Below are 15,489 nucleotides of genomic sequence, written 5' to 3'. Positions count from 1 at the left end.
AATCTTAACTCTCGCCGCCGTATCGCATTAATTTTATCCCTTCAGGCATCTCAATTATATACTTTATTTCTCTATTCGACTTGCGCTGCCATTCAAGTGACCAAGAAAATTCAATTATCTGCACATTTTTCCGAAGTTTGACAACATTTTCGCACTTCGTCACTTCAGCGATTTATCGATCATGAATTGCTTAGGCTGACTGCTCAAATTCACCCAATCAAGGTAAGTTTTTTCTTTGCAATTATGGATGAGGATAAAGCGCAATATGATCTATGCAGACCTTATAATATCAAAATATCTTGTTTTATTTGGTCATTTAATAAGGCTTCGAGCCCTAGCGAGAAGGGGAAATATCTCATCCAAAAATCACTTTGGCAGTTTTTTCCAGCTACTGTTGTTGCCATCTGTAGTTATTGCAAAGCGCGATGGCTTTCAAAAAGTCTTATGTCAAGTGTTTTTGAGATCTGTTGACGGACAATTGATGGTTAATTGGATGTTAGTACTCCATATCCCGCTCTAATGCTAGTGCGTATTAGTATGCGCCTCTGAAGACACATTATCCTTACTTATAATGACACCACAAGGGTCAAAGCTTAGATATAGCCATAATTTGGAAGGCTTTTAATTGATACTACAAAAATTCATTGTGGCTGGGGTGTAGCAAAATTTGATAGACCTTTTTATTGTCGAAATTTCGTGATGCTATTGTCGCTTAAATGAGGAGAGTCTTGCTGGTGTCATCCTAGTGGCCCGGGGCTTTTACTCGAGTGAGTATGGTTTGTTGTTGAATTTCTGAGCGTGCCACATTACGGGATCGCTATTTTACATATTATTTACTAGCATTTCATATATATCGTCTCCCAAACAGTTCTCGATAATGTCAATAATTTGAACTCATGTCTTACTGTTGTCCTTTGGGTCATGCTTATATTGCTGTCACCATTGTCAACACCATCGCAGCCAGAACAGCGGGGACGTAGTCACTCTGTTAATCAGGGTGAATCAGGATTCTGGTGATTCATTCCAACCCCACTTTCCTTCTCCCTCTTCTCTCTCAAAAATCTCTCAAACCTCTATTTAAGGATCGGCTCTCATCCTGAGAGGGCACGAGTCTCGAAGGAGTCTTCGAAACAGAAGATCAACTTGCACATCTATTCTTACTCATATTTCACTATACTCAATCCAAAAATTACTGCCAGACCTCATTTCAGGATATCTATATCCTCACTGCGCTATTAAGTCTTCGACTTTTAAGCCTCTTATCTCTTGTTGTCTTGTTACTACCATCAGCATTTAGCCTCTGTTGGCCAGCAGTTCAAGGATACCTGCGTTCTGCAGCTCCCTCGCTTCATATTGCAAACATAAGGTTGGTCACAAACACCTACTTCCATGTTGTATTTGTATTGATAATCTTTCTTTCGTTGTTTGCTACATTAAAACACTGTCTTGCATTTCTTCTATGAGTCTTATCTAATTCCCTTCTATCTAGGCCTACTCCAACTCTCGATATTACCTTACACACATACATATTATTAGCAAACACAACAATTATTCTTCATTACTTGGTCATTTGATCATCTATCAATTCACTTCCACCATATCATTTTTGACGGAAATTATATCAACAATGCCCGAGCTCACCACCCCTCCTTCTCCTAAAAAAGGCGACTTCATCGACACTCCTCCTACCTCCCCATGTGATCATGAAGCCATCATTTCAAGCACATCTCCCCTCGTCATTCGAACCTCGAGCCCCGACGAATTCAGAAGGAAAGTGAAGTCAGTATTTGCATCGCTCTATGATGAAGAGCCTACTCCGAAGTGCAAGGTCGAGCCTGAGCAGGTGATTGAACTTGCTTCTCCATTATGGAAAGATGCAGATCTTGAGCTCGTCCCTGGAAACGAACCGGAAGTTGAAGAGAACAAAGAGGCACTTGAAAAGCCAGGAGTTGATCGTATGGAAGCGGTCGACGGACATTCCGCGAAGGAAATGCTCCCATCGCTGGAGTCAACAGACGCCGAATCACCCGAGAAAACCGCGGAGGAGGTCTTATCGATGGCTTTCACAGAAACAGGACTCACTGAAGCAATAATCTCCTCTTCAATCCATCTTGATATGGCTCCTGTAGTCTTAGTTGATCCAGTCGAAACCATCCATAGCGCTAGCTACACTGATGTGACTGAAGTATCGCAAATGGAACACGGACCTAGCACCATCAAAGGAGAAGCCGAAAAGATTAAAATCCGTCACGAGTGGACTGGAACATGTCAATTTGATCTCATCACCGAGAAATCAATCGAACTTCAGAAAGAGGCAAGTTTCACACAGAATTTCAAATGCGGTAACTAATCGTTCATTTAACAGAATCAGCTCGACGGTCTCATTCTCTACCGCAAGGCACTTGTTCATGACATGACCATTGCGCCCCATGATCCCTTCATTTACATCGATCTTGCCAATCTTGACGCCAAACTTGCCTTTAAGGACACCTCTTCCCATTACGCGTATCGCGCTCTTATGCTTATCAAGGCTGGTCTTCAAACCATCACTCTTCAACAATCCGAACTCTCTCGCTTAGTATATACAGCTGTCGCAACTCGGCTTTACACGAGCTCGACAGTAATAATTATTGACGAACTACAATCGATGTGTCTTCAAGCTTATCGTTGTTTGGTCCAAGGATTAATGCAGTGTGCGGCATTTTGGGATGGCTTGACGGTGGTCAAACTTGGTCTGGAGGATTTTCCAGGAGATTTCGAATTACTCGATCTTCAAGCATTATTGCTTGGATCTTTCCAGAATAGACACGAGGAAATTCTGGAAGACGCCAAGAATGGATCAGTTGACAATATCACTGCAAGTAGTAGATCAGGATTGATATATCAGAAAAAATACCCGTGGATGGCTCCAAAGCTTTTTGTCCGAACACCCCGTTTGGTCAGACAAGTCAACTCCACATTTGATTCTCTCAATGCAGAAGTCCGCCCTGTGGTTTTCGGATCTCCAGGTACAGCTTCAAAATCTAAATCACTTTCTGATCTTCCTAAGAACGCAGATGTTGGCCCCTTGGGTATTTTCGCCACACGTGATATCGAAGAAGGAGAATCAATTTTAGTCGATAAGACACATGTATGTGTTTCGAATATCCCGCCTTCGACTGGACAATTTTGCGATGCATGCCATGCTCATCTCGCTCTTCCCTTCGTACAACCAATCCAAATCTGTCGACCATCATGCGGATGTAACGTATCGTTCTGTTCCAAAGGCTGTCATGATCTTGCCATCGAAAGTTATCATAAGATTCAGTGTGGTATCGATTTCACCTGGCTCTACAAAACTGGCGCGTCTCGAACTGAATGGGACCCTAGGATGTTTTTGCGCGTAATATGTATCGTTCTAAGCACACCTGGCTGGTCAAAAGAGTCGACCTCTCAGAAGAACCCTTTGCAACATCCGCTGCTGGCGAGGTTGACAGCTAATTACGCCCGTGATGACGAACAAGCTATTCATGGACAAACTTGGTCTTACCAGGAGAACATAGTCGCACCTACCCGCATTCTACGTGATCTCGGCATTGATATTTTTTCTCCAGTCAAGAAGATACACGAAGGTAAAACCAAGTTTCTGGCAAATAGCTGGACTCCGGAGCTGATCCAGTCAATATACTGGCGCATGTTGAACAACGCTAATAATAGCGCAATTGATATTCCTGGTCTTCAATTGGACGAATCATTCTGTTCCATTCGCACGCCCAAATCGGGACCTACAATGGCGCACTTGATCGTAATCAGTCCTAGCTATTCGTTCTTCAACCATAGTTGCAGATATAACGTGATGTGGAACGGTACATGTTTAAACGGAGCTCAAGACATATCGGCACTCCTAGCTGGAGACGGACCAAACCAGGAGGTGCTCAAACCTGGAAGTAGTAGTGTGAGTTGCAGGGCCAATAGAGATATCAAGGCAGGCGAGGAATTGACGATCAGCTATGTGGGTGATCCTATGGGCGGCTACAGCCCCAAGGAGATTGAGCAACAGCCCAAATTAGCTATTGGACAATCAGAAGATGGTGCCATGAGTCATAAAAGAATCATTGCTCGTATTAAACTGATGAAGTGGTTCAACGATGCTGGATGTGGCTGTGGACAATGTGCCGAGGAAAATGGCTCGGGAAGAATGCTGACGATGGGAAGGGCCTCATGAGAAACACGATTTTGAGAGGAATTGCTTTTCGGGCAGTTACTAATGGGAGTTTATCATTTATGGGAGCGTTGTTTATTCATTCGGTAATATGATGGGGTTGACTTGAAGCTTGCGTTGGATCTAAGATGAAGATTGCGATTGTCGAAAATGCAACTATTGAGCGATGATGTTGAGGTTGAATCAGAATAGCAAAACTAAAACATATCAGCCTGAGACATATTAGTATCTTAAATAGAATGCGAAAGAAGTGACTTAACGAATATTGAAATGAAGTTTTGATAAACGTACTTAAATGCATTAAATTTGCGCATATGGGTTACGAATTTGATAAAATGCAACTTTCGAATGTCCCTCTTATAGCCCATTTTTTATGTAGCAGATGATAGCAGGAGCTCCTCCATATGGAGCTATGTTAATTGCACAAGAGATAAGTTTCGCTGTAAATCATTCATCTGCGCTTGTAAGTGTTAAAGATAAATGCCAACGGTAAGCACACCAGTGCATCCAGAGAAATGGTCTAACATACGACAATCAATGAGAGTATAAAACAGTTTGTTTGCCTCATTTTACAATCATACCCAAATTCTGCGTACATTATTGTATAGACAACTCTCTGTTCAATATGCCCTTCAAAATCTCTTCACTTCAAATCTTGAGGCATTTTGAACGCACGTCAAAAATAAGATCCATATCCTTTAAACGTGATCATGAATACACCAGCATGCTTTCACCGATACATTGCATACGAGGAGCAAGAGCTACTTTGTGATCGCCTTTAGGTATCAAAAATGACATTGCCAGCTTTTGCTTCATTAAAGTAAGAACTAGGTATACGGATGAGATCCCTAGCCAAGCGGAAGGATATTAGTATCCACCAGAGCTCGCAGAGCACGCTATAGATTCGAAACTTGTTGAGGGTCGAACTGGGAATGAAAATTTGCGAGGAATATTAAAACTTGGTGGAATTTTAGGGTGACGGGGAGAAGCTATGCAAAATACAAATTAAGTCGATGTACAAGTTGATGTCGTGCTTTGCTCTTTATGATTTATACAAAATATGTGCAAGTCTAGAGGGCTTGGCAATTCAGACTGTAATACTAGTGCTAACTCAATGGTGCTAGTACTTGATAGCATCACTAATACTAAATTACCCATTGTCGATATATCTCCTATACCGGTAAGAGCTATTTACTCGCACTGCGAATTAGAAAGAGCAAGTTTTTTTTACGCCGAGGACGATGTAATAACTGGAACAAACAACGTTATCCATTATGAAGTGAAATATCTCGTAATCTTCTTTGTAATGGGTATGATGATACATACATTCTTATTATACACCCCTAACTGACGCCATTAATCCATTTGCCTATAGCAAGCCTTGCTTTTGTAGATCGTAGTAAACCTTCTCGGGCATAACGTTTCCCTCTGCATCCTCCATTTGAACAACACCAGTTTCTTCAGTCTTGCCCTTCTTCTTTTCCCTTTGCAATTTATCCCACAGTTTCAACGCGTCCTCAATACCCGTGATCTCGCGGAATAATGTGGTATTCGTAATGCCCAAGCACTTCAAACCATAAATATGACGAGCCTCATTGAAATGCTTATCAAAAGCTCTTCTTCCCATGTAAACATAATTACCACAAATCTCACACTTGAACTCAACACCGAGTCCATGGAGTTTGTAAAGCCAGAAAGGAATAGGTTTACCATCCCAGGCCAATGGCAGCTTCAATGGGTTGTAGACCTTGTCATCACTGTCTGACTCGCTGTCCGAGTCTCCATCTCGAGGTGTTGCAGATGATGACTCGGCAAATAACGCATCAAGCTCCATTTGTCGTTCACGTTCGGTCATACCTTGCTTTCGTTCGACATTGACTCGAGTGTCACTTCTTTCCTGTGTCATAGCAGCAGCGAGACGCGTTACTCTGTATTCACGCTCCGCTATTGCACGTTCCTTCAGGCGAGCTGTGGATGATGTTGGTTGTATGGCACCATTGCTGTCCTCTCCTGTTTCGGCCATTCGCGCTGCTCGCGCCTCTGCGGCTCGAACGTGCTTCTTCCCTGGCAAATGGCCCTTATATACGTTTTCATTCTTAAACTCCTTCTCGCAGTCTGCGCACCATATTCCAGATGCACTTGATCCATTCACGGGTGCTGTAATCTCAAGTGTCCATCCGGGAACTTTATTATCTTTCCATTCCTTTTCGAAATCTTCCTCAACGCTCGCAAACAATTTATCCAAATTCTCCAACGGCCTTGTTCGGCGCATGAAGTTTTCCAAATAGTTTGCTAGTTCCCCAACGTATGCGAAGTATTGATCGGTCATCTTATCTGGACGTTTCACGGGACATGTTGGAGGCGCGAACGAATCGAAATTGTCCAGATATTGTAAATAGGAAAGACGTTTAATATTGGGCAGATTTAAGAATAATTCGTGAATGGTAGTGAGATCTAGGAATCGTCCAAATGCTTCCTCTCCAGTGAACATGTTATCGATTTCTGATGTAGCAGTCTCCCCTTCCATGGGGGCTTTCTTCTTGTAAGCCTTTTCGAGGTTCTCAACAGGTTCATTCGGGTATCTTTGATGGAAACTCTTGATTTCTCCAAGCTGCTTGTAAAACTCTTCCAATGGTTCGCCCGTCGATATGGATTGAATTTCTTTACTTCGTACGCCATCTACATCTTTGTATATGTCCAGTAAACGTTTGGACTGGTCTTGAATTCGATCCAGGAAGTGCCCGACTTGATGATCTCGATTCAATCGTTCTCGAACCTTGATAATAGGTTAGAATGTTTGACTGATGAAAGGCAAATGGCTTCAATTCTTACCTGTTTTGGATCTTCAGCTACTCTATCAGCGATACCTTGTTCAAGCCTTTCAAGATCCTCATGGAGGAATCTTTGCTCTTCTAATATCATTTCGAAGGATTTGTATCAAACCGATTTTAATGGTGGGTTTGTTCCTGCCGTGGAAGATTAATAAGATTAATAGAGGAAAATCAACAACACGATGGATAGATGTACAGGTTGTTTTTGATGATTCTAGTTCAGGCTCTTGAACTTTTTGCGCCAACCAATCATTTCGCGTGAACCCACATAGGGCCGCTAACTTTAATTTTTGACGCTAAAATTTCAGAGCTTTGTCGCATCTTATGGAGGCGGAGAAACCTCGATGACTTTCTAAAGAGATAACTTTGGGATTTTAACCATCGACCTCCATCTCAATACGAAAAGATAAAACTAAAACGCAATCATGGCTGAAGGAATTGATAGAAAGATGGACGATCGCATGGAGTTTACGACTTCTGCAGATGTGACCGTCGCGCCAACTTTCCAGGACATGCATCTGAAGGGTAAGTTTATATTATATGTATATGGATATGGTCACCAGGCTTACAATTATATAGAAAATTTACTCCGTGGTATCTACGCATATGGTTACGAATCTCCTTCAGCCGTTCAATCCCGTGCGATTGTTCAAATTTGCAAAGGCCGCGATACTATTGCTCAAGCCCAATCTGGTACTGGTAAAACTGCAACCTTCTCTATCAGTATGCTTCAAGTCATCGATACCGCTGTCCGCGAAACTCAAGCCTTGGTTCTATCACCTACTCGAGAACTTGCGACTCAAATTCAATCTGTTGTTATGGCTTTGGGAGACTACATGAATGTACAATGTCATGCTTGTATTGGAGGTACCAACGTTGGAGAGGATATTCGCAAGCTAGATTATGGACAACATATTGTTTCTGGAACACCAGGTCGTGTTGCTGATATGATTCGTCGACGCAATCTTCGCACTCGTCATATCAAGATGTTGGTTCTTGATGAAGCCGATGAGTTGTTGAACCGTGGATTCAGAGAGCAGATTTACGATGTCTACCGTTACCTTCCACCAGCGACACAAGTCGTTGTCGTTTCCGCTACCCTCCCATACGATGTTCTCGACATGACTACGAAATTTATGACCGACCCTGTTCGTATTCTTGTCAAGCGTGATGAGTTGACTTTGGAAGGTTTGAAACAATACTTTATTGCTGTGGAGAAAGAAGACTGGAAATTCGATACACTTTGCGATCTATACGATACCCTCACTATTACCCAAGCCGTTATCTTTTGCAACACCAGAAGAAAGGTTGATTGGTTGACCGATAAGATGCGCGAGGCCAACTTTACCGTATCCTCTATGCACGGAGAGATGCCTCAGAAGGAAAGAGATAGCATTATGCAAGATTTTCGCCAAGGAAATTCTAGAGTGTTGATCTCTACAGATGTTTGGGCTCGTGGAATTGATGTTCAACAAGTTTCATTGGTCATCAATTATGACTTACCAGTTAACCGTGAGAACTATATTCATCGCATTGGTCGAAGTGGTAGATTCGGAAGAAAGGGTGTTGCGATCAATTTCGTGACCAGTGAAGATGTTAGGATTTTGAGAGATATTGAGTGTAAGTATTTCCCCTCCTTGAATCCTGCCGCGCAGTGCTAATATGTTTGAAACAGTGTACTACTCTACTCAAATCGATGAGATGCCAATGAATGTTGCGGATCTCCTTACTTAATATGTTTAGCCTAATCTAGTCGAGGGAACATAAATGAAGAAAACGACGGTGCTTCATAAGCACGTCAAGAAAACAACTTGCGTGGAGGAAACGGGACATGTCCAATAAAGTGAGTATTCTCAGTGCCCGCCGCCAAATTGCACCTAGCTAACATGTTAAATATAGAAAAACAGATTGACACAAATTCACAAGCAATTTCCTCCATTGAATGACAAGAGGAAAACTTTTAGAGAAGGCACGAATCCCAAGGTTTACTAATTTCGATGTAATCAATATAGTCATTACTATGCTTCGCCCCCTCCTTGGCCTGTCCGTCTCCTAATAGATCTGAAGGAATGGTCACCAACGTCGCGATTGCTTTGCCCAGTGGTCTCTGACGTGAAGCCAACAAAGGGCTGGGGACGATTGTTATTAGTCGCGTGTAGTAATCTGGGGTCGGCCCAGAATAGTTGACCATGAAGGAATCGTTTACCATCCACCAACATGGACCGATGGGACGCCGACCTAGCATAAATCTCCCCTCTTCTTACCTACCTAATGGCTGCATTATCGTGCCCCTCCAACACGTATGAATTGCATATGATGCATATGATGCATGTGATGATGCACCCTCTATCCTACACGGCCTAACGTGAAGCGTGCAAACATAGACTGGTTTGAAGTGACTGCTTAAGTTGAAGTGATTGTTTCACGGGTTACAAACAATTTAAAATGACGATGAACACGGGAGTCAAAAGCTTAAGACGTAAAACGGAGAGCGATTGAATTATCTGTTCATTTCCTTTGAATCTCTGAATCTCCAAATAGGTGTGTACCCTGGTCTTTTGGTCTCTGTCGTGGACGGATTTCGTGCATATAAAGGCTTGGCAATTTCGGTCATCATGGGTTGAGGGATTTGATGGTGGATTCTTGGTGGTAGGGTTTAGGGGGGTTTAGGTAATGACAGAGTAATTTCCAGTACTATTTTTTACTTTCTCCCTATTCCTGTTCAGGGATATCGTCCATCTTGACATGTGAAGGTTTTGAGGAGTGCGTGTGTGTGTGTGTCTTGGGAGTGTGGAAAGTGTTAGATAATGAATTCATTTTCCCGATTAAAATTGTGTTTCTTCTCAATATCATGATTGTTTGATGACTGATGTGTTCTGTGGAATGACTAGGTATGCGTTGAAGGTATGCGTTGAAGGTAGGTGGTGCGTGAGGAGTGAGGAGTGAGAGATGAATAAAGTAGATAGTAGTACTTCTTATTATCATTAGGTACTCTATGGACAGATAAATTGACAGAGACTATATCAATGACATGGTATAGCATGGCGGTCCGGGGAAAGATTATCTATCAACACATCATACCGTCGTTGTTTGAGCTGAGAGTCTTGGCTTCTATTGTGACTTTGACTTTGTGACTTGGACTTTCTGTGACTTTTGAGGTCACTTGGTCGGATGAGATTTCAGATGAACGGACGGGAGGGCAAGAAGTTTTGGATTTGGGGGATATCAAACGAAAGCCTTGATTGAGGTGTGGTTTCTTACCACTCACTTATCTTCTTCTTATTCTTCCTGGGAAGGTATTTCTCGTCATCTGATTTTTTTGGGTGGTCTTGTGCTCGCGCTTGCTGTGGGCAAATCATGTTATCGTATTGTCATTGGGGGTACTCCGTGGGTAGACAGGTAGGTACGTCAAATGTGTCGAGAAAAAGGGGTTTGCAAGTGTGCAAGCGCCGGTGTGGGCCCGATGCAGTGCCGCAAAGCAAAGCAAACGGAGAAAGAAAAGGAAAGGACGGCGGAAACACGGCATGTCGATTCATGACTGCCAGCGAAAAGAAAGGTAGAGATTGGAATGGAGAATTTGCGGAAGAGGCTGAAGAGGCTGAAGATTGTTTGGTTGCCAAGGAAGTGGAAATTTTGGATTCGTTGCTGCGCCTGTGGATTTCGTAATTCCAAGACTCAAAATGAAAGTGTATAGATAAAATGTTCATATTGTGCCTAGGTGAAAGATATTAAATGGGTAATAAAAAAGAGATCATCTTTCAAAGATACCATGTCGGTACTCCTTTCACACTAATCCTGAAGAAGTGCAGTCTGTGCGAATAACGACGGGATGATCTGGCTTGCTTTGGGAGCTGATTGGTCTTGAGGATCGTTTCATGTTGAATTACGGGAGGAAGGATGATAACTTATAAGGATAGAATTTACGCCACCACAATAGATGGTTCTTATCGATAGAATGCAACCGTTTGTGAGTATCGTGAATCTACCTACTCACCTAATGGCAACCCGACACAGGTTCCTCAGGAAGAGTCACCAACAGGCATACATCTCATCCTACCAAATTTGTCTCGTATAAACATACACCACGTCTCGGTATCGTCATCGGACGAGATAAAATGGAGAAGGCATTTCGCTCGATATGAAAATACGATAACATCTCCATACAATTTCACGGATGGAGATCCAAATTAATATCAGGACACCCACGCCCAAGCGGTTTATGCAGTGCGAGGCGTTTTCCCCCTGAAAATCATCCATCATCCTTAGCCGATTGTCTCACACTAAGGATGAACTAAGAGAAACCAAGGGGTCCAAACTAATTCATTCTGTGCCAATCGGTCCATGCGATCCAATTGAATCGTGTCCGTCCATTCCCATCTCCTACCATCCAATTACATTTTACACTTGGGATTGCGTTTGCTTGCCAAGGATGAGAGGAAAGGGAAGGGGAAGGAAAAGGGAAGGGAAAGGAAAGGAAAGATGGGAAGAAGGGAAGAGAAAAGAAACAAAGATCAGTCCAACGTTCACCCGCCCGAAATTGAACTTTTGGAGGGAGGGGTCGGGTGTGAATGATCAGTCCCCAAGGGATGGATACATACGGATTGATAAAATGGTATCCTATCACATACATCTATCTATCTATCTATCCATCTATCCTATACCATTGGGCGTTTGTTAGTTTGTGAAAATCCCCGAGAATATGCAGCTGCTACCCATACTTTCTTTCCATCGTTTCCATCTGCTGCAACACACCATCGACGCATAACTTCTGCGCATAACCAATGATCCCATTCCTCCACACCAAATCTGAGGATCGAAAAGGAATAGAGGAAAGGACAGGATGCACACGTAATTTGCAAGATCTTACTTTTCCATCGATTCTTACTCATTCACATGGTTTAAAATAAAAGTAGTCTCGTAGTGCAGATGTATAATGGTCCTGTACCCAAAAGTGCCGGATCCATCTGTGCATGTTAGTAAAGCACTACCAGGTACCTCCTTTGTAATTTGAAGAGTTTCGCCGTTTTGGGACTTTTGATCTGTTCATCCTATGCTCATCAATTGGCCATTACTCATTCCTCATTACTCAATTCGTGAATCATTTCATTTGTTCGTTCAATTACGCTGTCTTCATTTGCTCGGGACCAAGTATCCTCGTCCTGGCTATTTCCTTTCCCCTTCCTCTCCAGCCTTCCAAATCCCTCACTCACTCTCCCCTCTTTGGCCAATCTTGTCCACTCTATCCTTGGCATCGTGAGTGGGGATTTTCGTACGCTCGTGAAATCTCGTGGTATGGGTCGCCTTGAGACTTGAGACTTGGGTAATGAATCCTTCCACTCTTCTTCCTCTACCAGAGGACTCCAACCGGCCTAGTCCATTTCCACCCACCCCTTCGTCCCTACCCTTTCTTTCCTTTTTATTATATCCCTCCTCCTCCACGTTTTTTCCATCGCCTTCCACTTTTTGTTTCTTGCCTCTTTCTCCACCGTTGAAAGCTCACTGTCGTCTGTATCGACAATTACATTCTTTCTTTTCAAGAAACATCCTTCACGCTCCTTAACCTTTCAGTTTATCGTCTCTCTTTCGTGGCAAGGTACACGTCCAGAGAAGCTTTGTGTGCATACAATATCATTCTTTGCTGTTAAACCCTGTCGCATTTTGGACCATCGTTTGGGACTTTCATCATATCGCATCGCGCTTCGACATCTCTTTACGCATACCTGTACGATTCTGCGCCGTCAGAAAATTGTTTGTTCGTCGTGAGGTTGGACGAAAGAATTTCGAATTCGAGCTTATTCATCAACGACTCCAGTTCGCAAACTACACGGAATCACCAACCCTGCATCCTAGGGGAACAGAAAAGATATTCGTTGGATTTATTGAATCAATCTTCATTGGAGAGGAAACTTATTGTTGTGATTTAAAGTGAATCATCTACAATCGAACGGTGCGATTTAAGGAATCCTCGTGTCGCTGCGCCAATTTCCGACCGGAATATCAACAATACCACCCAATCCTTCGACTAGGATAACAAACAACAACTACAACCAAATACTCAACCACTTCCCAAGAACGTTTTTGATCTTTAAATCTTTCGTTCTGCACATTCTTTGGTGGTTCTTCATTGCTTGCAAGAAGTAATCATTTACATAACGTCACTGAAACAAAATAAACTAAACTAAATTCGATATCGATCTTTGGATACATATATTCAAAATGCGCGGACACTCTTTCGTCGAAAAGGCAGCCATCTTGGCAGGGCTGGCTAGCAGTGCTGATGCTTTCTGGCGTATGCCATGTAGAGCTCGAAGTGGACTGGCAAGAATTGATCCATTAGTCAATCCTGGCACTGTCTCTCCACACGCACATGCTATTCATGGATCTAGCGGTATGTTGGCAATGATCTCTCTGGAAACGGGAATACTGATTTGATATGGCGAATAGGATTTGGAGAGTCTTCAGGCTACGATGATTTAATGGCCGGAAACTGTACTTCATGTGAAGTTTCTCAAGATAAATCTGTATACTGGACTCCCTCACTCTACTTCCGTGATGATGCTACTGGGCAGTACCAATTAGTTGAACAAGTGGGGGGTATGCTTGCGTAAGTCGGATCTTTCATTATTTGCTTCTTGGAAACTGACCGGAAGTGATGTGGCTAATGTTTTACATCAGGTATTACCTTCTTTATGGAGATAATGTAACTGCCTTCCCCAGAGACTTTGCTATGATTGCAGGAAATACTGATCTCCGTAACTTCTCCGATTATGCTGTTCCTGACGTTGACAAATCATCCTGGGCGAGCACGTCTCCATATGACACCCAAGATTTCCTTCGACAAGCTGCTCTTGGCTTCAACTGTTTGAATTATCCAAAAAACCAGCCCGAAGGATCCCTTTACCGTCATTTCATGCCAGATAAGGCTTATCTTGATGAAAACTGCGTCAGTGGTGTCCGAATGGAACTCATGTTCCCATCATGCTGGAATGAGACCGCAGGAGTAACTGCACCAGATGGAAAATCCCACATGGCGTACCCTGATCAAGTCATGACTGGTACTTGCCCAGCGGGATTCGATACTCGTCTCGTCTCGCTCTTCTATGAAACTATCTGGGATACCTATGCCTTCAACGGTATTGATGGAGAGTTCGTGATTTCTAACGGTGACCCAACTGGTTACGGGTATCACGGCGACTTCATCATGGGCTGGGATGAAGAATTTTTGCAAGAAGCTGTTGACACCTGCACTAACGCTTCCGGGGAAATTGAAGATTGTCCACTTTTTGATATCCAAGATGTAAGTGTTTATGGGTCTTGCAACCTTACACTTCCATCGGCCTTGGAGAATGAAGATGTTGTTGGACCTATGGCGACACTTCCCGGAAACTGCGCTGTTCAATCGGGACCTGCTCCAGCTACTGCTATGACTGGTGCAGCCACTACCGCTAAAACATCATCAGCAGCATATGGAACTTCAACTGCCAAAGGATCAAGCGCGACTACCACAACTAGCTCATCAGCCATCGTCCCAACTCTTTCCCACTCGGCCGGATCAACCATTGGTAAGCCTACTAATCTCACTGTTTATGATTATCATTACAACTATCATGCCTAATCTTGTTTTTCGATGTCAACACTCACCTAATTGTTTTTGTGCATCTGTTCTATTTCCTATTTCCTAATCTAATTTCAACTTCCTGTTCTTCAAAACTCTTCTCTGTTAGGCAATTATTGACCCTCCGGTTTTACAGTCGCTTCTCTCGGACAAACCTACGCACCAGGTGGTGTTTTCGCCGCCGTCGAATCCGGAGTTTCATATACAGACTCTAGCTCATCTACTGCCGCCACAGACGCAATCGCATCAGTTTCAAGCTCAGCAACTACTCTTCTTACTACCTCATCGGCATCTTTCTATTCGACCTCTTACTCAACGACCACCGCGATCTCCCCACTCAACGAAAAAGTCGAAGTTGATGAAGTAGTCTGGGTCCAAGAAGATGTTACTATTACTGTTACCGCGACTGCAACTACAACTGCAACCACAACTGCAACTGCAAGTGGCGTTGCCAGAAGAAGACATTTGCACGAGCATCAAAAGGCAAAGAAGAGAGGACACTTCGCCTAGATGTATACGCTGTTTTTGATTTGATTTTGTGTTTTTATTGCGTTGTTGCATTCTTTTCTTGACGCAGCAATTTTTGCTTTTTTCACGACGGATTGATAGACTGTGAGGGAAAAGGGTTCGGGGACATGGACATTGTAGCGGGGAGGCAGGCCTTACTGATATCATGATATGTCCTTGCGACTGTTGACATTTTTTGGCGATTTTTTGACATAGATAGAGAAAGTGAAGTTGAGATACCATTTGCATGCAAAGTTCCATACGATATTGGCGATACCAAAAAGATGGTGGAGGAGGAGCGGTAGGAGGGAGAATTGGGGTGAGATGATGTATTT

General features: G+C 43.1%; 5 protein-coding genes across 5 annotated transcripts; 3 read left to right on the top strand and 2 right to left on the bottom strand.

Annotated features, from left to right (window-relative positions):
* Positions 1–1,627: 1,627 nt before the first annotated feature.
* Bfra_002611 (putative mynd domain protein) lies at positions 1,628–4,204 on the top strand (the record flags this gene model as incomplete). Its single annotated transcript, XM_037333027.1, has 2 exons — positions 1,628–2,314; positions 2,366–4,204. 2 exons carry the CDS (start codon positions 1,628–1,630, stop codon positions 4,202–4,204), a joined length of 2,526 nt encoding a protein of 841 aa, XP_037195155.1.
* Positions 4,205–5,570: 1,366 nt separating this feature from the next.
* On the bottom strand, positions 5,571–7,123 carry Bfra_002610 (putative splicing factor 3a subunit 3 protein; the record flags this gene model as incomplete). Its single annotated transcript, XM_037333026.1, has 2 exons — positions 5,571–6,977; positions 7,034–7,123. The coding sequence occupies 2 exons, from the start codon at positions 7,121–7,123 to the stop codon at positions 5,571–5,573; spliced, it is 1,497 nt and encodes a 498-aa protein (XP_037195154.1).
* Positions 7,124–7,457: 334 nt separating this feature from the next.
* Positions 7,458–8,766, top strand: Bfra_002609 (putative eukaryotic translation initiation factor eif-4a protein; the record flags this gene model as incomplete). The annotated part of the gene is made up of 3 exons (XM_037333025.1): positions 7,458–7,557; positions 7,612–8,652; positions 8,708–8,766. The coding sequence occupies 3 exons, from the start codon at positions 7,458–7,460 to the stop codon at positions 8,764–8,766; spliced, it is 1,200 nt and encodes a 399-aa protein (XP_037195153.1).
* A 3,468-nt stretch (positions 8,767–12,234) lies between these two features.
* Bfra_002608 (uncharacterized protein) lies at positions 12,235–12,689 on the bottom strand (the record flags this gene model as incomplete). The annotated part of the gene is made up of 2 exons (XM_037333024.1): positions 12,235–12,527; positions 12,632–12,689. 2 exons carry the CDS (start codon positions 12,687–12,689, stop codon positions 12,235–12,237), a joined length of 351 nt encoding a protein of 116 aa, XP_037195152.1.
* A 559-nt stretch (positions 12,690–13,248) lies between these two features.
* Bfra_002607 (putative wsc domain-containing protein) lies at positions 13,249–15,157 on the top strand (the record flags this gene model as incomplete). The annotated part of the gene is made up of 4 exons (XM_037333023.1): positions 13,249–13,420; positions 13,477–13,636; positions 13,708–14,594; positions 14,784–15,157. The coding sequence occupies 4 exons, from the start codon at positions 13,249–13,251 to the stop codon at positions 15,155–15,157; spliced, it is 1,593 nt and encodes a 530-aa protein (XP_037195151.1).
* Positions 15,158–15,489: the final 332 nt, after the last annotated feature.

This window comes from Botrytis fragariae (genome assembly GCF_013461495.1).
Source record: "Botrytis fragariae strain BVB16 chromosome Unknown tig00000012, whole genome shotgun sequence".
Taxonomy (NCBI): Eukaryota; Fungi; Ascomycota; class Leotiomycetes; order Helotiales; family Sclerotiniaceae; genus Botrytis; species Botrytis fragariae.
The sequence above is the reverse complement of the archived record's forward strand: the minus strand, read 5'-3'. Positions and strand labels throughout refer to the sequence as shown.